The 25,957-nt window shown below is 47.5% G+C and overlaps 2 protein-coding genes and 1 long non-coding RNA gene across 10 annotated transcripts in view; 2 read left to right on the plus strand and 1 right to left on the minus strand.

Moving 5' to 3' along the window:
• RBM6 (RNA binding motif protein 6) overlaps positions 1–5,462 on the minus strand; it is a 104,286-nt gene extending 98,824 nt beyond the window's left edge. For 2 of the 6 annotated variants that reach the window (XM_027038764.2, XM_027038761.2), the window contains exons 1-2: positions 5,296–5,462; positions 4,422–4,527 (exon numbers count right to left, since the gene is read on the minus strand). The gene's annotated coding sequence lies outside the window, so the exon portion shown is untranslated. Of the gene's footprint in view, positions 1–4,421; positions 4,528–4,835; positions 5,266–5,295 lie in introns of those variants that run through there. The other 4 variants (XM_053219341.1, XM_053219340.1, XM_027038763.2 and 1 more) reach the window with 2 other exon arrangements.
• Positions 5,463–5,495: 33 nt separating this feature from the next.
• LOC113593560 (uncharacterized) lies at positions 5,496–6,641 on the plus strand. The gene is made up of 2 exons (XR_003413788.2): positions 5,496–5,692; positions 6,451–6,641. It is a non-coding gene; the product is annotated as an uncharacterized LOC113593560 (long non-coding RNA).
• A 4,889-nt stretch (positions 6,642–11,530) lies between these two features.
• Positions 11,531–24,812, plus strand: MON1A (MON1 homolog A, secretory trafficking associated). 3 transcript variants are annotated; one of them, XM_015077077.3, is made up of 6 exons: positions 11,534–11,814; positions 20,343–20,482; positions 21,768–22,253; positions 22,804–23,569; positions 24,278–24,425; positions 24,525–24,812. In XM_015077077.3, exons 2-6 carry the CDS (start codon positions 20,356–20,358, stop codon positions 24,663–24,665), a joined length of 1,668 nt encoding a protein of 555 aa, XP_014932563.1. In that variant the 5' UTR covers positions 11,534–11,814; positions 20,343–20,355; the 3' UTR covers positions 24,666–24,812. The 3 variants fall into 3 exon arrangements, with proteins under 3 accessions (XP_053075324.1, XP_014932563.1, XP_053075323.1); XM_053219348.1 differs by lacking the exon at positions 11,534–11,814 and adding an exon at positions 11,849–13,292; XM_053219349.1 differs by lacking the exon at positions 21,768–22,253 and having other exon boundaries at positions 11,531–11,814.
• The last annotated feature ends 1,145 nt before the right edge of the window (positions 24,813–25,957 follow it).

Raw genomic sequence — 25,957 nt, forward strand, 5'->3', positions numbered from 1 at the left:
TCCCTCTCTCTCTGCCCCTCCTCTGCTCATACTCTGTCTCTCTCAAAAATAAATAAACGTTAAAAAAAATTAAAAAAAAAACACTCCAGTTTTCTAACTATTGCACCCGTGATAAGTTATTTAATTTCTATATGCTTCAAAGCTCTCCTATACAATAAGAATAATGGTACCTACCTCATATGATTACTATCAGGAGTAAATGAGATCATTGCATAAGAAGCAATCATATTCATAGCCCCATTGTTCACAATAGCCTCAAACTGGAACAGTTCAAATGTCCCTCAACAGGTGAATGGATAAACACAACGAGATACAACCATAAAAAGGAATGCAACAAAATGGATGAACCACAAAAAACAATGCAAGTGAAAGAAACCAGGCAAAAAAGACTGAGAACTGTGTAACTCCAATTACACGCAATTTCTAGAAAACATAAAACTACAGAGACAGAAAGCACATCAGTGGATGCTAGAACTCGCAGTTGGAGTGAAATGAAAAGTGGAGATAAACAACAAACAGGAACTAAAGATTATTTTGAGGTGTTAGAAATATTCTAATTCTGAACAGCAGTGACGACTATATCAAACTGAACACATACTGTGGAGGAATTTCATGATATGTAAACTACATCCCCAAAAAAAGAGTTTTGAAGAATTCTAAAACAATGTTTTAAATATTATTACTGCTACTATGCTCTGGTATTTAAAATCATAACAACATTGGGGCACCTGGGTGGTTGAGTCAGTTAAGTGCCTGACTCTTGATTTCAGCTCAGGTCATGATCTCAGGGTCGTGAGATCAAGCCCCGTGTTGCACTGGGCTTGGAGCCTGCTTAAGATAGTCTACCTCCCCCCCCCCCCCCCCATTGCACATGCTATCTCTCTTTAAAAAACAGTTTTTTTAATAAACTAAATCATAGTAACATCAAGCTGGAAAGGACCTTCCTGAGTATGTCTATTCCTACTCCCGGAAATGAGAGAGAGAAAGATAAGCATAGCTGAGTGCTGTGTCACAGTTAAGCATTTTACATGGATACTCTCCTTTAATCACAAATCCTCTATGGGGTAAACTCTGTTACTATTCCCACTTTATAGACCATGAAGCTGAGACTCAAATAGGTTGAGAGACTTGCCCCCAAACAATGTAACTGATATGAGGAAAATATACAAACTCAAGATCACTTGATTCCAAAGTCAATGCTTAGAAAAAACCATCCTGGGGCATCTGGTGGCTCAGTCTAAGTGTCTGACTACAGCTCAGGTCATGATCTTGCGGTTCATGGGTTTGAGCCCCATGTCAGGCTCTCTGCTGTCAGCGCAGAGCCCACTTCAGATGCTCTGTCCCCTTCTCTCTCTGCCTCTCCCCTGCTATCTCTCTCAAAAATAAGTAAACTTAAAATGAAAAGAAAGAAAAAAGAAAGACCCATTCTGGAATTCATATGGAATTTCAAAGGACTCTAAATAGCCCAAACAATTTTTAAAAAGAATATACTTGGAGAACTTACACTTCCCAATTTCAAAACTTACTACAAAGCTACAGTTATCAAAACAGTGTGGTACTGTTATAAGGACAAACAGAGATCAATGAAATAGTGAACCAAAAAATAAATCCTCACGTATAGGTCAGGGTATTTTCAACAAGGGTACCAAGATTTTTCAAGGGAAAAAGACAGTCTTTTCAACAAATGGTCATAGAAAAATGAATATCCAAGTGCAAAAAAATGAAGTGGGACCTTTACCTAACACCATATACCAAAATTATCTCAAAATGGATCAAAGACCTAAATGTAAGTGCTAAAACTATGAAACTCTTACAATAAAACACAGGGGAAACGCTTCATGCATTGGATTTGGCAATGATCCCTTGGCTGTGATATCAAAGGCATAGTCAACAACAAAAATAGACAAATTGGACTTCATCAAAATGAAAAACTCTTCTGCATCAAAGAACACTATCAATAAAGTAAAAAGGCACCCCCATAGAATGGGAGAAAATATTTGCAAATCACATATCTGATAAAAGAGTAATATTCAGAATATGTATATATCAATGTTCATAGCAGCATGATTCTCAATAACCAAAAGGTAGAAACAACAGTTGTCTACCAACAAATCAAGAGATAAACAAATGTGGTCTATACGCACCAACAGAATATTATTCATCCATAAAAAAGAATGAAGATGTTGATTATATCTCAATTAAAAAAATTGTTTTTAATTTGTAAAAAAAGAATGAAGTTTGGATACATGCTAGGACATGAATGGATTGTGAAAACACCATGGTAAGTGAAAGAAGTCAGATAAGAAAGGACAAATACTGTATGATTTCACTTATATGGGGTACCTAGAACAGGCAAAATCACAGTGACAGAATATAGATTAGAGGTCACCAAGGGTTGGAGGGAGGGGACAATGAGAGTCACTTAATGGACAGAATTTCTGTTTGGGGTAATGAACAAATTTTGGAAATAGAGAGTGGTGATGGTTGCACTACAGTGTATGTAATTAACGCACTGAATTTTACAGTTAAAAACGGTTTAAGGGAACCTGGGTCGCTCAATTGGAAGAGTGTGCGCCTCTAGATCTTGGGGTCATTAGTCCAAGTCCCATGTTGGGTGTACAGATCCCTTAAACAAATAAAGTTTAAAAAAAATTGTTTTAATGTTTATTTTTGAGATTTTTGTAACTAAGTTTTTGTGTGTATACCTGATTATTATTGTTTTTTAATGTTTATTTACTTTTGAGAGAGAGAGCAGGAGAGGGGCAGAGAGAGAGAGGGAGACAGAATCCCAAGCAGGCTCCACACTGTTAGCACAGAGCCCAACACGAAGCTTGAACCCACAAACTGTGAGATCATGACCTGAGCCAAAATCAAGAGTCAGTTGCTCAATCAACTGAGACACCTAGGCGCCCCTTTTTTTAATGATTTAAATAGCAAATTTTGTTCCAATATACATAACAAAATATATTTACCGCAACTCTGTAAAAAATTAGCAATATGTAAAAACCATTGAATTATACACTTTAAATGGTTAACTGCATGATGTATGAATTATGAATTATATCTGAACAAATCTGTTTTAAAAAAAGAAACTAACATTTAGTAACCACTTTCTGCACACAAGGCACTGTTCTAATAGCATTACATAAACCTCACAAAAACCTCATTTCACATATGAAGTCAGGTAATTCACAATTTGAAGTAAAGTAATTTATCCAATGTCACTGGGTTAGTGAAGGAGTCAGGGATTCAAACCCTATCAGATTCCAGAGCTCCTCTAGTCATTCGCTCTGCTATTCTGAGTCCCATAGTGTGATAGGAGGGTTATAAAATACGTTCAATGGATGCCCATTAACTAAGTGAATGAGATGAAGAAGGTATTGTGGGAGTGTAACAGAAAAATTAATTCTAAGCTCTTGGTATATACAGCTAAAAAAAAAATCCATCAAGGAATGATTTATGATCTTTAAAATTTCAGAACTTTCTGGGGCACCTGGGAGGCTCAGTTGCTTAAGCATCTGACTTCGGCTCAGGTCATGATCTTATGATTCTGAAGTTCAAGCCCCACATGTAGCTCTGTGCTAAAGGCTCGGGATGCTCTCTCCCTCTCTCTCTGCCCCTCCCTGACTGGCGCTTTCTCTCACTCAAAATAAATAAACTTAAAAAAAATTTTTTTTCCAGAACTTTCTGATAGTTTCAATCTTTTTTTTTTATTAATGTTTTTTGTTTATTTTTAAGAGAGACAGAGTGAGTGGGAAAGCTCAGTAGAGAAAGAGAGGGAGACACAGAATCTTAAGCAGGCTCCAGGCTCTGAGCTGTCAGCACAGGGCCCGACAGGGCCCAAACCCATGAACTGGGAGATCATGACCTGAGCTCAAGTCTGCCAGGTAACCGACTGAGCCACCCAGGCTCCCCGCTGATAGTTTCAAATCTTAATACAACCCCGAATCAGATGAGCAACAGCAGTTTATACATTTAAACATTGGCAGAAGAGTATAACCTTGCTCAAGTACCCACAATAAAAGAGTTCATTTAGTAACACACACTCACCTCCCCCACCCAGGCCTTGACAAGTCTCCTCTGAAAGGTTTCAAGAACCTAGGATCCTAAAGGCAACAAAAATAAACCCAAGTCTGGTAACAGAATTCTATAAAGAAGGGTGTTACAGATGTCCAGACCTAGTACCTATCCTATAGGTTAAGTACCTAGTTAGGTGCTAATTAAATGAGACAAGGTTCAGGTCCAACTTGTCTGTTTCACCTAACATGCCATTAGTTACTTTAGACATTGCCAGTCCTACCGTCACCCATCATCAGTTCTTCAGAGCTCTCTCTACAATCCTCACAAGTTTGCTGATGTTGACATTATTAAACTATTCACACTGGTGGCATTACTCAACAGGAAGTTGAAAACTAACAAACCTAGGGCACAATCCAGAGTTCAGAAAATGAGCCAGGTGACCAGGCACATCAGAGTCTACTGAACTCCTTCACTTAGATCCAGCAACTGTGACCTTCACAAGCAAACCTGAAATATGTAAAAAATACAATTACCCTTAAAGTTTATGTACCTTACAAAACCAGGCCTTTTCTATTTATTAAAAAATGCACCCCTAGAGTTGAATCCAGTAGCACATCAATAATAAAGTTAGAAGAAAAACAGAATTACAACGCCAAAAGGACTCTGAAGAGTAAATACTAAGAAACATCCCTCCTCCCACATTCTCCCAACGGACGCAGAATCCACCAGACCACTCCCCCCCGCCACCAAGTTCTACCACCGCGCGTGCTGGGCTCGGAGATCTCTTGCCCTGTGGTCGGGCTGAGCCCACCCACCCGTGTCTGGCCAGGTCTAAAACGGGGCTACGTGCTAGGCACAAGAAGGCCTCCTTCTCGAGCGATGCCTTAGAACTGGATCAGGTTCCCGCAAAAGCAGGAAAACAGGCGGAAGAAAGGGCCCGCCTGAGGCTCCGCAGACCAGAAGCACCAAGCCGTAACCACGCGCTAGCCGGGGACCCCGCAGCTAACAGCCCCGAGGCTGGACCGGTAATTCTACGGCCGCCGCCGGGCCCCGCCCCGGGCCCGCGACCGTTCCGGGGCGTTCCTCCCGAGGGCGGCGCCTCCCTCACCACACCGCCACTTGGCTCTCTTCCTCCCAAGCGAGGCCGCGGCCGCCGCGCGACACCGAAGCCACAGCTTCCAGGCCTCGAGGACCCGCGACTTCCATAGCGGCTTGGCAGGCCGGCTCCTTCCCCGCAGGGTCCGGCACGCCCTCTCTACCGCCCCAGGCCCTTACCGAGGCAGCGCGGCCTCCGCGGCCCGCTCCTCCTAATCCTCAGCCGCCGCCACCGACCCTGCGTCGCGGAGACCGGAACTTCCTCCGCGCCGGGCCGCTGCTCCACAAAGGCGCCGCGCTGCCGCTTTCAGCGCTCGGCCCGCCGGGAGATGGAGTACAGCTGCAGGTTGCGCCGACTCCACTCCCGCCGTGCCCCGCGCGTGGGGGGGGGGGGGCGGGGTTGCCTACGGGAGCGAAGCGTGAGGGCACGCCGCTCGCCGTCGTCCAATGGGAGGGCGCTCTTCCCCAGGTCTGCGGGGTCTGCAGGGGGTTGTGGTTTAGGCCCTGACTGGTCTTCGGGCGCTGTTTCTGGAGTAGAGCAAGGCGCGCATTCCCCTGTTGATTTGGCGTCCGCGAGGTTTGTTCTTCTCTGCCCCAGGGGCGTGGGTAAGGCCCTAGTCCGCCTGGTTCGAGGCCGCCGTATTTTCCGTCATTGCGAAGGCAGTAGAAGGGAAACTTCTCCGGTCGAAGCTTTCCGGGAAAGTGACTGGTGGCCCACCCAAACGCCTAACTCCTGACCCCCTCAGTCCAGGGGTTTAGCCCTTTTTGCCCAAGACCCGAGGATAGGTGCAAGAGAAGCCCTTGAATTAGAGGCTCGTCCCCTTTTCTTCTAATGGATTTCCAAGTTAGGCATTCTTCAGGTATTTCAGGCAAATACCATCTGTTAAAGGTTCAGTAGTCCTACTTATGAGGGAAATTCCACCCAGCTTCCCCAGGGCCTTTCTAGATCTGAGGCAATAAATCCAGCCAAGAGTGACTTGTGCGAGGTCTCAGAACTGGAGAGTTCTCTGCAAATCTCCCAATCTAGCAGGAAAGCTTTCAGTTTGCAGCTCATTTCCAGAATCTCCTTACAGCTAATGTTCAAACGGCAAGCTCTAAGCTTCCAGGTGGATTGTCTACACTGTTGATATGCTTTCTGGTTACCGGCACCTGGTGTCTCTATCAGTGGACCTTTAAAAAAGGTAACCTGATTGTATAGCCCAAATCCAACATCATGGTGTCAAAGAAATCTGCCAGAAAAGCCAATAAAGCGTCCTAAAATAAAGCAATCTTTATCTGCAGTGAAAGGAGGTTGTTGGGTTAAGTAGTCTTAAAAATTACCTTTCCACTTTTCAGGCATCTTGTCCGGAAGTCATTCCTTCATTCAAGAACTGTATGAAGGGCCTGTGTGGGACAGGCACTGCATCAGGTGCTGGTGATCCAGGAACAAACAAAGCTGATAAAATTTGCTGCCCAAATGGAGATGGGTGTGGGGTAATTATTGGAGATGGACAACAAATTAAACAAGATATGCACTCTTTGTGAAATGAGTTTGGTTTCTGTAAGGAGGGAGATGGAAAGCCATTGGAAGGCTCTAAATAGAATAATATAACTTGGCATCCATGTTTAAATGATCCCTCTGGCTGCTATGTGGAAATAGGCCAAAGGTAGGAAGGGCAGAAGCAGTGCAGCTGGTTAGGAGTGTTGCAATAATGCAGCCACAGAAGGATGGTACTTGTACCTGTGTGGCCACAGTGGAAACAGGAGACATGGACTGGGATGAGGGCAGAGAGGGAAGAATGTGGGAGAAGCAGTTTTGGTAGGAAGAACAAGAGCTCAGTTTGGGGTAGGTTGAGTTTTTGATGCTTCACATTCAAGTGAAACGTGGAATTGACAGTTGGATACATCAGTCTGGAATTCAGGGTCAAAGGTCAGGGTTAAAGCTACAGATCTGGGAGGTATCAGCATATTGTTGGTGTTGGTGTCTGAAGCCATAGGCTTGAATGAAATGACCAAGGGAATGAGGGAGGGAGTGTAGACAGAACAGAGTTCCAGCCCTGAGCCCTGGGGCACGCCAACACAGGTTACAAGGAAGAGGAGGAACTGCTACACGGAACTGTGGGTACTTTGACTTTACCTTCCAAACTGGACCATTGTTGGTGGGTCTCTCTCTTATCAGGTAGTACTTTATTCTCTGGAGAGGTAAGCCATATTAAGGCTAATTATTCCTGCCTTCTACCCAATTTCATTGGGTAATAATAATTGCCACTCTTTATCAAACTATAGGGCTGGCACTTTATTATCTCACTTAGTTTTCACAATAACCAGATGAGAAAACCGCTTTTATAGGTAAGGAAACCAAAGACCTGTTAAAGTAAGGACAGTAATTGCCACAGCTGGAAAGTAGAGGGTGGGGCGATTCCAACCCCAGTCTTATTCCAAGGTTTTTGCTCCTGACTATTTTCCTCTTTTCCTTAAGGTGATTATTGAGGGTTTTCAGAGAAAGCATCTGGAATTTTCTTTTTTTAAACTTACAAGGGCTCATTGTATTAGTAAGGTTTTTGCCCCCCACCCCCACCCCCCCGGCCTAATAACAGGAAGTATGAGCTATTTAGAAGAGCTGATCTGAGCAAAATCCTCACCTGAAATGGGGAATACAAGGCCTAGTCAGGGAGGTGCGCCCACTTTCAAGCCCCTAAATGCTCACAGGGGAGGACCCAGCAAAGAGAAAGACCATGTCCTGTATGTTGTTCCTTGTTGCATTGGTCTCATTTGGGGCCATGGCTCCTGGCATGGAAAGTAGGGTTTGATCAAATGTTAAAATGAGAGACAGGAACCAGGAGAGACACAGATGATACAAGACCACAGATAAAATTTTCCAGCAGAGCAAAAAAACCATCTGCCTTACCAGGACCTTCAAAGTAATAAAGGCAGGAAGAAAAACTTCAGACTTTCCAGGAAGGGACTGAGTGTTCTCATTATTAGCTCAGAGTATTTCACATTAGATATCTTGTACTTGTAGGAGGGGGAAAGTGCTGAAAGGGTCATTAAGGGATTTTCCCCTAGTCACACAAGTAAGATAGCAACAGGGCAGGGAACAGATCCCAGCCTCTGGGCACAATTAGGCATTTTCACTTTAGCAGCACCTCAAGTTCTGAAATGTCCCCTAAAACTATGAAAGAAAAGAGATCTGGGGAAGAACAAGAGGTTTTATTTTACCATTGCTCCAGTCCCCACTAGTCCTTGCTGCTACTGTTATGGAGAGGACATGCTGAGTCCATGAAAATCATGCACCCAGACAAAATAGAAAGCTGAGGTTTAGAGGAGCCCCAGACCTAGAGGGTGACAGAAGGTGCAGGGTAGTGTGTGGTTTATGGCAACGCCCAAGGTTTGAAGCATTGTCCTGCAGGGCAGCAGAGCCATCGTGGGACTGGCATTTGTTATTATTCCAAAAGACTAAGATTTATTTCTTGGTAATTCTATAAGCAAAAAGGTGACATTGGAAAGGATTGTCCCAATATTCAAATAAAAGTCAGTAAGTGGATTAAAAAAGAGTTTGGAATGATAACCTTAAAATGTTTTACTAAGTAGCCACAATGGTTTGCTCTGTGAGTGTCCTAGGCACAAGGCTTAGCCAGAATCACATGGATGTAATCACTTGCTTGGCTAAGTAGATGCAATACAGTTGACCCCTGAACAGCCTAGGGGTTGGGGCACCAATTCCACTCCCACCCCCTACCTGTGAAGTTGAAAATCCACGTAAAACTTTGGACTCCCCCAAAACTTAACTACTTAATGGTGAGGACCATGAGAGGTCAGTCACTTTTTACTGTGATAAGCAATTTACCAGAGACTAACTGCTCAGAAGGAGATGATTAGCATCGCATGGGGTTTTAAGTGGATACTAGCAACACAAGCTCACCACAAAAGCAGCAGGAGTTGGCTAACTAATTATCACAGTAGAACAGTATGTTCTATAGTAAATTGTATGCAGTTAAGATTTAATACTACATCTTTATTCTTGTTTACATTTCTGACTGCAAATGGCACCACGTACATACAGTCTGTAAGTATTTGTGTGGGAGGGAGTTAGTAAATTTTGACTTTTTATAATTTGTATATTTTTTATGGTAATAAATGGCAAGATGGATTAGTATATATATATATTTTATGCATTCATGACATACCTAACTTCTTAATTTTTTTATACTTCTAGGCCACATGGTTCATTTGCAAGTTTTTTTGAATTGTCACAAATCCCCCCAAAATTTTCCAATATACTTATTGAAAAACGTCTGCATATAAATGGATTTGCATATAATAAAACACCTGTTGTTCAAGGGTCAGCTGTACTTCCTAATGACAGTGGTGCTGTCTGGTGGAGCTGATGTTCTTGAAAGCAAGAGTGAGACTCTAGAAAAAACCCTGAGGTCACCCTACAGACTATTGAAGAGACTGGGTAGGTATGTTAGGAAACTTTAAATCTGTCTTCTATGAAGATCAATTCTATGGAGGACAGTTTCTAGTTAATGGGATATAGCCAGGATATTTCTGCACCAATGAGAGAATATGACATCTTCTTGGCTTTAACTCTTTTTCTTTAAATTAAATTAAAAAATTTTTAAAGTAGACTCTACACGCAATGTGGGGCTTGAACTCACAACCCTGAGATCAAGAGTCGCATGTTCTACCAGCTGAGGCAGCAAGGCACCCCATGGCTTGAACTCTTACAAGTTCACACAATTTGTTCTCACAACTCATCACAACTAATGTGATGGGATTCATGACAGCCAAACTGTATAAATGATATTTATTCTAAGTGAGGGAGCCTGAACTCCTGAGGTAGTGAGGACTGAAAATACTGAGTGACCAGTGATGACCTGGAGAGATTCCTCTTTCCTCTTCCACTCTCCTTTCCAGGGGGAATAGATAGTGAAGGAATTGGACATTTTCTCACATTTTCTTAACCTAAAAGGGAGAAGTCTTCCCTTAAATTATATGCAAGGGTCTCAGCCCTGTGCAAAGCCATCTCCAGTAAAAGGCTACAGCTTTGTCACCATTTCAGTCATAGACCACTGTTGTGGAGGTAGGCTCCAGGTGACAGCCATCTGAGACCACAAGAGAAGCTCAGGGCAGAGCTTTCCCAATTCCAGTGTAGGGCTGAGATGGAGACAGGATACTGCATTGGGGTGCTCCAAGCAGCAGAGAGAATCAAAGGAGTGATTTCAGACTTTTTCCTTCATCCTAAAACTATTGGGGAAATTAATCAGAAAAGCTATAAAGTGATTTCTCTTCAGAGAAAACATGAGCAGTATTTTTGTTAATCTCTGATTTTACTTCCTTAAACTGATCTTTAAGAATAAAATTGTTTTGGGGTGCCTGGCTGGCTCAGTCGGTTGAGCCTCCAACTTCAGCTCCTCATGACCTCACAGTTTGTGGGTTCAAGCCCCACATCGAGCTCTGTGCTGACAGCTCAGAGCCTGGAGCCTGCTTCAGATTGTGTCTCCCTCTTTCTCTGCTCCTCCCCCATTCATGCTCTGTTTCTGTCTCTCAAAAATAAATTTAAAGAAGTTAAAAAAAAAAAAAAGAATAAAATTGTTTGGGGGGGCACCTGGGTGCCTCAGTCGGTTAAGCGACTGACTCTTGATGTCGGCTCAGGTCATGATCTCACGGTTCCTGATTTCAAGGTGTGGAGCCTGCTTGGGATTCTGCCTCCCTCTCTCTCTGCCCCTCCCCAGCTTGCTCTCTCAAAATAAATAAAAATAAACTTAAAAAAAAAAATTGGGAAAGCTTTATGTTTTCCTGTCGTTTGTATTGTTTTGTGTCTAGGACACTACAAATGCCCATAGCAATCATTCCTTGCCCTGGCACATCACCTGGGAAGCTTTTAAAAAGATACCAATGCCTGAGTCCCATCCCAGTTCAATTAAATCGAATTCTCTGGGAGTAATCAAAATCTCTAAGCATTAGTGATTTTTTAAATTTCCCCAGGTCATTCTATGTGCAAAGCTGAGAACTGTTTTAGAGCCTCATACTGATAATATTAAAACGTGGCTAAAAGGACGTCTTCAGCAACAATTGGTGTGCTTACATCCTTTGCAACCAGCGTAGCTAGAGTCATTAGTAACATTTATCCAGTTCCCAAACTTGCACTGCCCTTCCACAATCAATAGAGGAAACAATCCCAAAGTATCTTACTCTGCCTTGAAATAAACCTCTAGATGGCCAGGGCGGACGGGCCAGGGAGTCTGGGCCTACGGTCCACCCTGGCCTTTGGGCTCCAAGGAGGCATTTGGGCCAGGCCCGACGCTGCAGATGGTGGTTCCGGATGAGACAAATCCTGCTCCGGGTGAGGCCCCGCCCTCGACTTTGCCGGGACCGGGCGCCCAGCCCCGCCTCAGAGTGCCGCAGGCAGCGGTGAGCGCCGACTACATTTCCCACAATGCACCCCGGGGCGGGTAGGGCCAGAGGCAGAGCGGCTGGAGTCAGGCCTCCGCCACGAGAGGCCGGAGAGGGCTGTCTTCCTGGATCGGCTGCTGGGCGAGGGGCGGTGGGAGGGGCGGTGGCCTACACTGTGGCCATGTCTGCGTCCGCAGGGGTCCGAGGGTCTGACCTGCGCCCTCCGGCCGGACTCGGCCGGACACCCGTGCCCTCCTGGGGGTCCGGCAGAGAGTAGTGACCGGCAGTCTCTGTGCGTCCTGGGCGCCCCCGGAGAAACAGGTGAGTACGACTGCCAACCCACGTGGCCAGGGGGTACCGAGAAACTGGAGAGCTGTCATCCTTTGAGCCAGGGGCTTGAAGACTGGGGGCCCCTGCCACCTACGCTTCACTTGCGATAGGAGGATTTAGTCTCTTTGGGGTGCCTTAGCCAGTTGTCCCCCCAGCTGAAGAATACAAAAGGCGAAGACCAGAACCCTTCCTTTGGCTGGGAGAGCAAAGTCCTGTAGGAGGCAGTGGCCTGGTAGGACCCGCCCCTCAAGGCACACATATTCCGCTCCCCCCTTCCCCTTCCCCCAGGCAGAATCCTTTCAAAGATCTGCAGAGGACTGTGGGGTGAGCGGGCAACTCCTGGAAGTGTCCTGGGGCTTTGGACTTTGCTCTCAAGGGTGCCCTGGCTCGGATAACCTGTCTGCCTGTACTGGGTGAGCCACCGTTTCTGGGTTCCAGTTTGCTGGGGGAGGGTGAGCAGCCTTTGTCAGAGAGGGGAGTGGCCACCAGCAGTGACAAGTACCAGGCGACGCTCACGGAGTAGGCATCCTGCTGAACCAGCTACAGCATAGCCTCACCAGGGCCCTGTCTGCCAGAGACCCGTGCATTCTGGCACCACCCTCCCAGATAGCCCACTCCAAAAGGGTCAGGGCAGGATGGAGCACTATCCAAGCAGGAAGAGGGAGCAACAGTGGTAGGAGTCAGTAGGGAGGGGCTCTTAAAGGTTCTGCCTGCTCCAGGGTGGGCACCTGAGGGAGGGAAGCACACAAGAAGGGCTGATTGAGACAACCTGTTTGGAGACATTGCTTGTAGGCACAGCAGAGCACATCTAGGGAAAGTAGCATGCCCTGGGGGCTTCTAGAGAGGCTGCCTGAGAAGGGACCCTGAGGGCACATATGGGACTGGTTCCAAGAGACCTCTCTCGCTTAACTGCTTCAGGCCCAGACTCCCAGGAGCTTCTGTCGTGAAGGTTTATGGCTCCAGTGGGGGCTAGGGTGGGGTTTGCTGCCTAGTTTCCAGAGTAAGTGTCTAGAGAACTGTTTGCTTCATCAGGACTTCTGGCTGGATCCCCCGATTGGCCTTGGAGATGTTGAGATGCTACATGATGTCAGGTAGCTGGGGAACTATTGTGAAGGAAGCGTCCACTAGCCCCAGCCAGCTGACCCTGCCCTCATTCCATATAGTTACCATGCTGAGTACCACTCAGCCATACTGGGTTCAGTCACCTAAGTCCACAAGGAATCGGTGGGTAGTGGGCCCCCAGGACCTTGGGTAAGTTGCCGTAGACCATGTTTGGGTCTTTGACCAGAGGTACAAGGCCACAGAGCAGGGGCATGTGGCAGACCAAGGATTCAACCTGGGAGAAACTTCCAGGAGCAGCAGAGAACCAATGGTCTGTTCCTGCAATGTCAGGCCCAACGAATAGCCAGTAAGCCTGGAGGAACCCCCAGCCCAAGGCACACAGACATCTCTTTGGCTGGACATCACAGGTGGGTCACTTCAGGCCAGAAGCTACCTGGCTTCATGAGGTCATAATCATGTTTGCTCAGGGTGAGCCAACTTTCAAAGGACTGATTTACATGGCAGAGACCACTTTTTGTGTGTAAGTGCAGCTACATATGGTTTGAATGCTAAGTAAAAATAATCATGATATATTAATGGCAGTAGCCATTAAGTGTGCAAGTGCTTACTGTGTGCCAGGGTAAACAAATTACATGAACATCTCATTTAATCCTTCCACAACCCAGTGAATTGGCATTATCATTATCCCCACTTTATAGATGAGAAAACTAAGACTTATGGAACCAAACCAGGTCCATCCAAGTCCCTCTGATTCTAGGACCATTGTTCTTGAACACTTGACTACTACCAAAAACAAGTCTTCTCCACAGGCAGGGGTCTCCAGAGACTGCATTATAACTGGATATTCTTTGAGGATCTTTCACCTTTTCCCTTCCAAAGTTATTTATCTGGCAAATGTTGATTAAACTCCTCCTGCATGTGGAGCTGACATACTGAAACTTGAAATGCTTCATAGAAAAATGAAGCAGGGCAAGACAGGGAAGATCAGGGATATTGTAGGAAGGCCTCTCTGATAGGTAACACTTGAGCAGCAACCGGAAGGAAGTGAGAGAGTAGGTCATGTCAATATCTAGCCCCATCAGTGGAATAGGTGAATGAGGGACAAAGTGAAAAGCAGAGAGATGTGGTCTGTGCAGAAAGTTCAGCAAGGGCAAAATTCTGAAATGCAGAAGTACTTAGGATTCACATTTATATTATCCTAAAGGAAAGCCATGAGGTCAGTGTGGCTGGGCTGAGGTGAAGGGAGCAGGGGAAAGGGAAGGAGATCAAGTCAAAGAAATAAAAGGAAGGGGTAGAGTGGGGCTTTGTGTGCTGTTCTGAGGAAATTGGCTGTCTCACTGAATGAGTGAGAACCATTATAGAGTTTTGAGCAGGGGAATTACACGGCCTGACTTCCTTTTTCAAGAGGATCTCTTTGAGTCCTGTGGGAGGGATATATTGCGCAAGGACAAAGGTAGATGTGGGGAGACTGGTTAAAAGGCTGGTGCATCACTCCCCTAGAGAGGTAATGGTGGCCTGGACCAATGTGGTAGTGGTGGTGGTGGTGGTGATGAGCAATGGTCAGATTCTGGATATGGGCTTTTCCCATTTAACATTAGTAATCTGTTCCACAAAAGTTGGACATTATCTGGAATCACTAACTGAGTATCTGTTTCCCATTATTTCATATATCTTTTTATTATCAATCTATTTATTTATTTATTTAATTTTGAGAGAGAGACAACATGAGTGGGGAAGGGGCAAAGAAAGGGAGAGAGAATTCTGCCAGCACAGACCCTGACATGGGGCTCAAACACACGAAACCATGAGATCATGTATGACCTGAGCTGAAACAAAGAGTCGGACATTAACTGACTAAGCCACGCAGGTGCCCCTGTTTCCACTATTTAAAATTTTTTTAAATGTTTTTATTTTTGAGAGAGAGAGAGAGAGAGAGAGAGAGTGTGAGCAGGGGGAGGGGCAGAGAGAGAGAGGGAGACACAGAATCTGAAGCCGGCTCCAGGCTCCGAGTTGTCAGCACAGAGCCTGACGCAGGGCCCAAACCCACAAACCATGAGATCATGATCTAAGCTGAAGTCGGACACCCAACCAACTGAGCCACCCAGGCGCCTCCCCCCACCATTATTTTAAATGGGAAAAAGTATAATGCTTCCCTCATCGACCACAACCCCAATTTTCTAAAATGGTACTAAAACACAGGAAAATATATACCTAATACATGCCCAGTAGGTTATAGCATTAGGATATAAAATGCTGAAAAACGTACCCTCCTGACCACCAGAGTTTGCTGCTTTGATGAGTATCATGGCCTCTTTCAGTACCTTCAACAGCCATGATGCAAGTAAGCCCGTTTTGTTGCCACTTAGTGAGTGATGTTCTATCCAACTTGGAATGTAATTTGAGGACTTAAATGTACATCACTTGTTTAAAATATAGATCAAGTTTTGATGAAGTAAATAGCATTTTTCTATATAAACATAGGACAAAACAATACAAGTTTGTTGTATTAGTTATTTATTGCAGTGTAACAAATTACTCCAAAACTTAGCAGCTTAAAACAACAATAAATATTTATTATCTCATGCAGTTCCTTTGGTATTTGGGAGAAATCTGGGAGCAGTTTAGCTGGATGGTCCAGGCTCAGTTTCTCTTGTGAGGTTGAAGTCATCTGAAGGCTTGACAGGGGCTAGAAGATTACTCACATGACTGGCACATTTGGTACTGGCTATTTGCATGTCTCAAAGTTTGCTGAGGTTCTCTCTGTAGACAGCTGCTCGAGTGTCCTCACAACATGGCTGATGGCTCCAACTAGGGTGATCCAAGAGAGCAAGGCAGAAGCCACAGTATCTTTTATGACCTAGCCTCAGAAATCACATGTTGTCATTTTCACGTTATCCTATTGGTTACATAACTGCTCAGTGTGGGAGGGGAGTACACAAAGGCATATACACTGTAAGTTGAGGATCATTGGGGACTGGCTTGAAGGCTGGCTACCACAGTTGGGTATTAAAAACCAAGAGGAATTCTATAGGGAAAATATTAACTAGAGAGACATTTTGCTGGGTATTCAGAAGTACAGGTGACAGGATTTGCTAGTGGTTCAATATATGGGGTGTGAGGAAAAGAGATGACTCCAAGATTTGCTGAAAATCATTGTCTTTCACTGAGATGGAGAAAACTCTGGGAGGAATACGTTTTTAAGAGGACAATCAGGAACTCAGTTTTGGACATATAACTTTGAGATACTGTAAGACATGAAGTAGACAGTTAAATGTGTGTGACTCTAGAAGTCAGAAGAGACATTGGGGCTAGAAATAAAAATTGGAATCACAATGTATCGCTAATCGCTAATGTATCAATGGAGTTGAGACTGGGGGCACCTGGGTGGCTTAGTCGGTTAAGCATCCAACTCTTGATATTGGCTCAAGTCGTAATCTCACAGTCATGAGTTTGAGCCCCACATTGGGCTCTGCACTGGTAGTGTGGAGCCTGCTTGGGATTCTCACTCTCTCTGTCTCTCTGTCTCTCTGCATCTTCTCCCCTCTAAAAATAAACATTAAAAAATTAAAAACAAAAACAAAAACATGAGACTGAATGAGATCACCAGTGGTTTGAATGAAGACAGAAAAGAGATCCAAGGGCTGAAATCTGGGTCCCCTAACTGTAAGAGGAACTGCATAAAGGACTTAGCAGGCATGGTCTATGAGGTAGGAGAAGAACCAAGAAAGGAGAGTGGTGTACCAGAAGCCAAGAAGAAAAAGTGTTTTAAGAGAGGAAATCACCAAGTGTGTATCCATTACTGCTACTGAGTGAGGTATGGATCCTGAGGTCAACTAGCAACCTTGATGAGAGCAGTGTTGCTGGAATGATGGAGGCGCAAGTCTAGTTGGAGTGGCTTCAAGAATGAATGGGAAAGGGGCACCTTGCTGGCTCAGTCAGTAGAGCATGCATCTCTTGATTTTGGAGTTGTGAGTTCGAGCTCTACATTGGGTGTAGAGCTTACCTAAAAATAAAATCTTAAAAAAAACCCAAATGAGTGAAGTGGAGAGGCTGCGGCAGATGTATTTCTTGATTACCAGATACCCGTGAGCTCCCCACACTTCCCAGTCCCTCTGGCCATGTGACTACTTCTGGCCAATCTGGGCTTTGAAGTATTTAAGAGCTGGTACATGACCTTCCAGCCCTGTCTTCCACTGCCCAGTGATGTGGAAAAGGCATGTATTCCAGATGGCAGAGCTATGGGATGCTAGTAACCTGGATTCCTGAATCACTGCTTGGAAGGGAGCTGAATTACTACCAGATCCAAGGTAAATTTTGTGTAAGCAAAAAATAAGCCTTTATGTGTGAAGCCTCTACCATTTTGACATTGATTTGTTACACAGCATAGCCTAGCCTACTAATTATATTCCAAGTATTATTTACTGTTTTGAGGTCTGTTTTATAAAGGGCAGCAAAAAAATGGGGTGGAACCTAGAGGGGAATGTAGAGTTAAGGGGGTGGGGGGTTGTTTTAACTCTTTAATTGAAATAAAACAAACATGAAGTTCACAAATCATAAGTACAGCTCAGTGAATTATAACAAGTGAACACACCCAAAGTAAGGTGGTATTTTTTTTTAATTTTTTTTTTTTAACATTTATTCATCTTTGAGAGAGAGAGAGAGACAGAGCGTGAGTGGGGGAGGAGCCGAGAGAGAGGGAGACACAGAATCCAAAGCAGGCTCCAGGCTCTGAGCTGTCAGCACAGAGCCCAATGTGGGACTCAAACTCACTGACTGTGAGATCAGGACCCGAGCCGAAGTCAGACGCTTAACCGACTGAGCCACCCAGGTGCCCCGGAAAGTGTTTTGAAAATGGAGGAAGCATCAGCATATTGGTGCTGGATGGGGGAGAAGGGGAAACCAATGATCTGGGAGAGAGAGGGACAGCTGCTGAAGCCATGTGCTTGTGCTTGTGCGGGTGAAAGGGACTGCAGTGGGGGCGTTTGCTCCCAGTGGAGCAAGGACAGCTCATCTTCAGTGAGAAGAAGGAAAGCAGAGCCTGTCAGGTGAGCGAGGTGGTGGTGGGAATCTTGGAGGTTCTCTTTTGCTGACTTCTGTTTCCTCGGTGAGATCATGGGTCATGCTGAGTGAGCGTGGGAGAAGGAAGTGATGGAAGTTTGAGAAGAGAGGTGTGAACTTATTGACTAAGGGAGCAGGAAAGTGAGTCTCCATAGAAATACAGTAATTTGAAGCAATGGTTCTGGACCTACTTCCCGGAAAGAAACACAGAGCAATCCAGGTCTCCGTCCAGGGAGCCACGTCCAGAAGCCTTGGCCACAACCCTGGGACTGTCAGTAGCAGCTTTCTCTCTGCCTGGACACAGACTCATCTCTCTGGAGTCACTCCATCTTCACATAGCAGTGCAGACCCCACTCTCACTTTCAGGTTAGCTTGTGAAATAATGCTCTATGAGGTTCTCATGTGGCCTGTGTCTTCCTGCTGAAGACCTAAGCATGCCCTAGTTACTGTAGCACCCACTGCCCCAGCCTCTATGGTGTTACAGTGCTTGTTTTGGCCTGTCTGGGATTACTCCTCTTGGTCTCGGTCTCTGTCTCTGAGCGGACCTTTCTGAACAACCTAGCTGTTGAGGGCAAGTAGCCTTTTAGTTACTCTGGCCTTCTGTCAGACAAGGTGGCCCATGCCTTGGTCCTCTGGGCTCTGACTCATGCTAGGATCCATCACTCTTGACTGTCCTAATGGATGGGATTAGTGGCCTAGAAAATCCCCAGAGGTCGATGTTCTCCCAGATGATCTTTTTTTGGTCCCACTCTAAGTGGGGTGACGCTGTTGGCCAATGGTGCCCAACCTTCACTTGTTCTGTGATGCTCCAGGTTCAGTGCATGAGTGGCTACCAGGCTTCCCTGTCTGTTTTGCCCGTTGAACTTCTGCAAAAGATGCATTTGAAAAAGGATTCCATAGCTTAGAACAAAGATGACCAAAAAACAAAAACAAAAAAAACAAAAAAAAAGAGCTTGAAAGTCAGTTCTTTGGGTGCATACAGGAGCTGCCTGGTAGGAGCTCTGGTGGGATGAGGATAAGGAGTCTGAGAGGGTGTTCTTGGACATGGACAACCTGGGACCACACAAATGAGAGTGATGGGGATGCTCTCTCTTTGAGGTCACTCTTCATGAACATTTTTGAGCACCTACTTCATGCTAGGCTCGGGGAAGAGTCATTTGCCCAAGGTTGCGGAGCTACTGAGAAACAAGGCCTCAGTTATTTCCTATGACTCTGTCCTAGAAGGGCAGGGACAGGGTCTACTTTGCTCACACTAACACCAGTCCCTCCCAGGCCCCTGGCCTGCCCGCATGACCTCTTCATGAGTCTCTGACTAGTCTTTGCAGTCCTTCTCGCCTGTCTACCCAGATTTCTCTTCATGAAAGGATCAGTGCCTCAATGGAACCCCTCCCCTATGAATGTATTTTGCTTGCCAAATGAAGGCTCCTTCAGCCTGCCATTCAGGGGCCCTTAGGGGTGACTCCAGGTGAGCCATCCAACTTTGTTATCCTTGCCATCCACTCATCGCCACCTCCACCTGGCTCTGAGGCTGCAGAAGGACTGGGAGATGAAACTGAGTCTGTCCTGGCATTCAGATGGGCACTGAGAACTGTTATGTCTATAGTTGTACAGCTGTATAGTTGTAAGGCAAGCCCTGGTGCCAAATTCAGAAAGTACAAAAGTGTACTCAGAAAAAAGCAAGCCTGAAGACAAGCTTGTTTGCTCTTTCTTTGCAAATGCCTAAGTATTCAGAAAGAACTATTGGTCAATTCAGTTTTGAATGAGGAAGTGTTTGTGGTAGGATGTGCAGTGAAAGATACCAGGATACAGAATTGTTTCAATTGCCAGCTCCCAAAGCTTCCACCCTGTTGTGACATTGGGCAGACATTTACTCTTTCAGCCTCAGTCCCTTTATCTGTAGAGCCAGCCTGAGACAGGAGCACCTGCCACAGAGTGTAGTGATCAGGCTTAGATAACTGTGTCCACTTATACTTCCTAGCACACTACCTTGGTGCTCAGTAAGTGTTAGCTGCTGTTATCAGTTTGTTAAAAAAAAAAAAAAAATTTCCATTTTATGTGCATTCAAAAAAAAAAAAAAAACTGGAAAGAAATACACCAAAATGTGAACAGTGAAAGATCCTGAATGGTGGGGATATGGTGACATTTCTTTCTTTATCCTTTTTTATTTTCCAAGTTTTCTACAATGAATAGGTACAATGAATTTTTCCTTTTCTACTTAGAAAAAGAACAACATACTTCATTTTTTACAGGGGAATACTCAGAACCCATTTCCCAGAGGTTTGAGCTAGCTGGGTCCTGGTGCTTTCCTGTACTAACTAACCACTGTTACTGTACTAGCAGTGACCCCTGCCAACAGCACCTCCCTCCTTACCCTCGATGATGTCTTTGTTTGCCCACAGGAAAGTCCAAGGGATGGCTGCTGACATGCAGAGGACGAGGAGCAGCGAATGCCCCGATGGCACCCTGGCTCCTTCTGATGGGCAGAGTATGGAGAGAGCTGAGAGCCCCACACCAGGACTGGCTCAGGGAATGGAGCCAGGTACGGGCAGGGTGTGCAGCTCCAGGCAGCTGACAGCGAGAGCAGCCTCCAGGGCAACTGGGATTCCCACCAAGTCTTTCACTCCCACTCATTCATGCACTCGTTCAGTCACTCGTGGGCTACTTGTTAGGTGCTGGGGATACCGCAGGAAATGGGCTCGGTCTGTGTCCAGCCTTCCTCTCCACTTCATGTTGGGCTACTCACCCCTGTGCTGTCTGGCTGCCAGCATGGGTTCTCCTCCCGTTCCCTGGGTCTACATTGCGCCTTCCTGACTCCTTTTCCCTCCCTCAGCTCTCAGCTTAAATGTCACCTCTGCACGAGTTAGGCCTGCCTGCTCTGACCATGCTCTGTACAGGACAGTAGTTATTTTGTAATTTTATTTGTTTATGTATATATTGCCCATCTCTTGTCCACAAAATTGTGAGCTCTTTGAGCACAGAGTGGTTGTATCCCAAATGCCTAGTACGGTACCAAACTCATCATAGAGACTCAAAATACATCTTTTGAATTATTCTGTGTAAAAAAAAAAAAAAAAATCAGTAGAGAAAGACTGACATGGCCCCTGCCTTAGGGGAGCCATAGGCTAGTGGAGTCATTACAGTGGAGTGGGTTAGGAACTATGGCCTGAACTGGGTCAGGGAGACTTCTCACAGGGATAGAGAGTCACTGAACAAAGGTATTCCAGGCACAGGGCAAGGTGCTCGGCACACAGCAGTGAACAACCACCTTGCTGCCCCTCAGGAGGGACCCCACTGTAGTTGGGGAGGAGGATAATAACTGACAAGTGGCACAAGAGAAATCAAAGAGAGAGATATGATAGAGTGCCCAGGCTCAGAGGTCAGGTGAGGAGGTAACTTATGTCTTTGCTGAGAGCTGAAGTGTGACAAGGAGCTGGCCATGCGAGGAGGTGGGAGTGCATTCCAGGCAGAGGGAACAGTAGGTACAGAGGCCCTGAGGTAGGTGAGGGCATGTTGAGGGTGTCCAAAGAGCAGGTGGATGAAGGTCAGTGTGACTGGAATGGGTAAGGGCTGTGAGATGAGATTGAGAGAAGCAAGTAGAAGCAAGTCATTCCCGCAGCCATGAGGGGTTTGGGTTTTATTCCCAGTGTGATGGGAGGAAACTGGTGGGCTGTAAGCCGCAGGGAGGCATAACTTGTAGTAGGCAGTAGCAGGAGGGAACAGTGGCTTGTCTCTGCAGTAAAGCTAGAGTGCCATATTACGCATCTTTCTGGTAAGGTGGTCTGCCAGTGGCTATTGCTCTAAGCACCAGTGCTTTTGGCTGGCAGGTGCTGGGCAGGAGGGTGCCATGTTCGTCCATGCCCGTTCCTATGAGGACCTGACTGAATCGGAGGATGGGGCAGCTTCTGGGGACAGCCCCAAGGAGGGTGTTGGGGGTCCTCCACCACTGCCTGCAGACATGCGACAGATCAGCCAGGACTTCAGCGAGCTGAGCACCCAACTGACGGGTGTGGCCCGAGACCTGCAGGAGGAGATGCTGCCAGGAAGCTCTGAGGACTGGCCAGAGCCTTCAGGGGCAGCTGGGCGGCCAGCCACAGAACCCCCCAGGGAGGGCACAGGCGAGGGGGATGAGGAGGAGGCTGCTGAGGCATGGCGACTGCACCAGAAGCACGTCTTTGTGCTGAGCGAGGCGGGGAAGCCTGTGTACTCCCGCTATGGGTCAGAGGAGGCACTTTCCAGCACCATGGGTGTCATGGTGGCCCTGGTGTCCTTCCTGGAGGCAGACAAGAACGCCATTCGTTCTATCCACGCAGGTGAGCCACCTGAAAAGGGGGGCAGGGAGGGCTCCCCTGACCAGGGTTAATTCATAGTCCCCGAGGGACTAGAGGGCTGGGATGTGCTGTGTGACCAAGGGCAGCCCCTCCACCTCACTGGGCTTCAATATTGTCATCTGAACACAGATAGCAACAATGACTGCCTTACGGGGTATTGTGAGGGCCAAAGGTGGCTCTGACATGGGCTTTGCCCTTGGAGAGAACTAGAAGTCCCAGGCCCTGAGCCCCACCCAGCTCTGACATTTAACACAAGAATGTTTTTTTTCAATTGCTCACTGCATTTTGGCTGGTGCCACTCTGTGAAGCAAGTGGCAGGGACAGCCTGGAATCCTCAGGGAAAGGGAACCGTGGGCTGCTGTTTTTATCTTCATCATCCTTAAGCCCCTACTGTGTGCAGAGATCTGAGGGAGGGTGGAGAGGATGTAGAAAGCGACAAGCTGTGTAGGAAGCTGGGGCTCCGAGGGAGCTGGGCAAGGCCAATCCCGGAGGGCTCCCCAGAGAAGCTGACATCCCCTCCCTCCACCTTTAGATGGCTACAAGGTAGTATTCGTGCGCCGGAGCCCACTGGTGTTGGTGGCAGTGGCGCGCACGCGGCAATCGGCGCAGGAACTGGCGCAGGAGCTGCTCTACATCTACTACCAGATCCTGAGCCTTCTTACCGGTGCCCAGCTGAGCCACATCTTCCAGCAGAAGCAGAACTACGACCTGCGGCGCCTGCTCTCGGGCTCGGAGCGCATCACCGACAACCTGCTGCAGCTCATGGCGCGAGACCCCAGCTTCCTCATGGGGGCAGCGCGCTGCTTGCCCCTGGCTGCGGCCGTGCGCGACGCGGTGAGTGCCAGCCTGCAGCAGGCGCGAGCGCGCAGCCTTGTCTTCTCCATCCTGCTGGCACGCAACCAGCTGGTGGCGCTCGTGCGCCGCAAGGACCAATTCCTGCACCCTATCGACCTGCACCTGCTCTTCAATCTCATAAGTTCCTCTTCATCCTTCCGTGAGGGAGAAGCCTGGACGCCTGTGTGCCTACCCAAATTTAATGCAGCCGGCTTCTTCCATGCACACATCTCTTACCTGGAGCCTGACACCGACCTCTGCTTGTTGCTCGTCTCCACCGACCGGGAGGACTTCTTTGCAGTCTCTGACTGCCGCCGCCGCTTTCAGGAGCGCCTGCGGAAGCGTGGAGCCCACCTGGCGCTGCGAGAGGCACTGCGCACGCCCTACTACAGTGTTGCCCAAGTGGGCATCCCGGACCTGCGCCACTTCCTCTATAAATCAAAGAGCTCGGGACTCTTCACCAGGTGAGGGAGGACCTTGGGAGCACAACTTGAGGGAGACAGGGGCGAGGGAGGGGAGGCGGTTGGCCCTCAGCCCTGATGCAGTCCTGGAGCTGATGACCCGTCTGTGAATGGACTGACATGTTGGGTCTGTTTTACTCTGACATCAGGGACCCAGACTCCCTATCACTCCACCCCCTATGGGCATGTACCTCTCTACTTTGTTACCCACAAAGCCTTGAAATGCCCAGTACACCCAGGGAAGGAAGCTGGAACAGAGGTCTCCTGGATCTCCTGCCCTGGAGCAGGTCTGCCTTAGGGGTCATTTTGGTCCCATCTAGGATGCAGAATTCCTCCTCCAACAGAGGGGCTGTGGCCAGATGTGGCATCTTCTGTCCTCCCATTACCCCTTCTTGGGTTCCCAGATCACTTTTCCTCCACTTCAGACCTGTCACTTTGTTTCGGACACCTAAACTCAGATTGGCCTCTCCAAGGGAAGTCACCAAAGATGCCATGAACTTGGGGGAGGGGGGAAGAACAGGGCTCCATTCTGGGTGGGCCCAGCCCTGTCCTGGGGAGTCTTCTGTGGTAGGGAGGCCATGCCCTGTCCTGGGAAAACATTTGGAGGGTAAGACACATGTCAGAGTCTCCCTGGCTAGGAAGAGTTGTTTTTAGATCTCCAGAGAAGGCAATGAAAGTTATTTCTTTGCCAACCCACTCCCCCATCTCCAGCCCTGAGATTGAGGCCCCGTACACCAGTGAAGAGGAGCAGGAGCGGCTGCTGGGCCTCTACCAATACCTGCACAGCCGGGCCCACAATGCCTCCCGCCCACTCAAGACCATCTACTACACGGGCCCCAATGAGAACCTCCTGGCCTGGGTAAGGCAGCCCTGGGATGGGCTCAGCTTCATCGGGATCCCGGGCAGGGGCCACACGAGATGTCTAACCTCGATGACTACCCTGTGCCCCCTCCTCCAGGTGACAGGTGCCTTTGAGCTCTACATGTGCTACAGCCCCCTGGGGACCAAGGCATCTGCTGTCAGTGCCATCCATAAGCTGATGCGCTGGATCCGCAAAGAAGAAGATCGCCTCTTCATCCTCACACCGCTCACCTACTGATGGGAATGTGTGTGGGTTCAGCCCTCTTAGGCACCCTGGGCAACGGAAGCTATGGGAGCCTCCACATGGGCTGGCCTCTCTTGCCCAGGCAGCAAGCAGGCAGGGACTGTGGGTTGGTGTGTGCATTAAAGTACTCTGGAGAAGACACTCATTGGGCCTTGTCACTGGTCCCTTCACTCATGCATTCTCACTCCTACAGACACTGGATCCTCCTCCCTAGTCCTTACCTGTGTTTCCCCATGTCCTGGAGCACAAGCACTCAGAATCGAACCTTGGGCTGGGTCTCTTCATTCAGCTAAAGTCTTGCCATACATAAAATGTTCTCTAGCACTCCACTGGCCTTGCCCCCCACGGCCCCACCCCAATACTCAGTCTGAGTCCCTGGTGCCTCCTAGAAGGGCACAGCCCCTCTCTCTCACTCCTAGGAGGGGCCCCCAGCTTTGTGCCCCAAAGGACCACTCATATACCCTGGGAGCTGTGGCTCTGCTTAAAGGGCTGCTGTAGCTCAGCAGTGACAAGGCTGAGTAAGAGAAGGACAGCCAACTAGGGAGAGTCTGAGGCTTGGTACAGGTGGGTAAGATCCCTTGGTGAGGTGGTCTGGTTTTCAGCACAGAAAAATTCAGAGACCAGCCTCAGTGTATGTAGCCCTAGACCTCTGGGGAAATTGTCCCAGCTTGGTCTTCCTCATGAAGGGCTATCCACCTCGGCATCTGTGCTTTTGGCCAGTGCATTCCTCAGAACGTCCCCAGGAGTGAGCTGGAGGGCCTGCAGGAAGAGCCAGCTGACTTCTGGGGCAGGGGTGTACCCTGCCCTAGGAAGGGCAGATGCTGCTAGGCACATGGGGCCCTCTTCCGCCACCCTGGCATTTTCCAGCCCACAGGGGTCACTGTGGACATCTCAGGAGGCTCAGCAGTGAAGGCCCAGACCCCTCCACTCTGTCCTGAGACCCTCTTTGGACAGAGCCCAAGGCACAGTACAGAAAGCCTCTATCTTGCTGCTGGGGGGCTTTCCCAGTTCTGCCACAGCTTAACCATCTCATTGGCTAGGAGAGCAAAAGACCTAGGAAATGTTTATGGGAGAAAAGTGTCCACTGAATGTGGTCTTCAGACTGTAGAGTAAATCACTCTTATGCAGTCTCTGAGAGCTGGGCTAAGATACTCTGCCACTAAAACCAACCCATGTTGGAAAATATATTTGGTGGGTAGCATAGGGTACACTGGAATGGTTCTACTTACTGTCCCAGGAAATGGGATAGCCCCTGCCCTTGGCCCTATCCTGGATCATATTAGAAT

This window comes from Acinonyx jubatus, chromosome A2 (assembly GCF_027475565.1).
Source record: "Acinonyx jubatus isolate Ajub_Pintada_27869175 chromosome A2, VMU_Ajub_asm_v1.0, whole genome shotgun sequence".
Taxonomy (NCBI): domain Eukaryota; kingdom Metazoa; phylum Chordata; class Mammalia; order Carnivora; family Felidae; genus Acinonyx; species Acinonyx jubatus.

What these genes read in the sequence shown, in the direction of transcription:
- MON1A (XM_015077077.3), top strand. Translation starts at nt 20,356, where the DNA reads ATGGCTGCTGACATGCAGAGGACGAGGAGCAGCGAATGCCCCGATGGC. An exon ending in GGCTCAGGGAATGGAGCCAG is followed by an intron (nt 20,483 to 21,767) that starts GTACGGGCAGGG and finishes TTTGGCTGGCAG; the next exon opens with GTGCTGGGCAGGAGGGTGCC. An exon ending in CATTCGTTCTATCCACGCAG is followed by an intron (nt 22,254 to 22,803) that starts GTGAGCCACCTG and finishes CTCCACCTTTAG; the next exon opens with ATGGCTACAAGGTAGTATTC.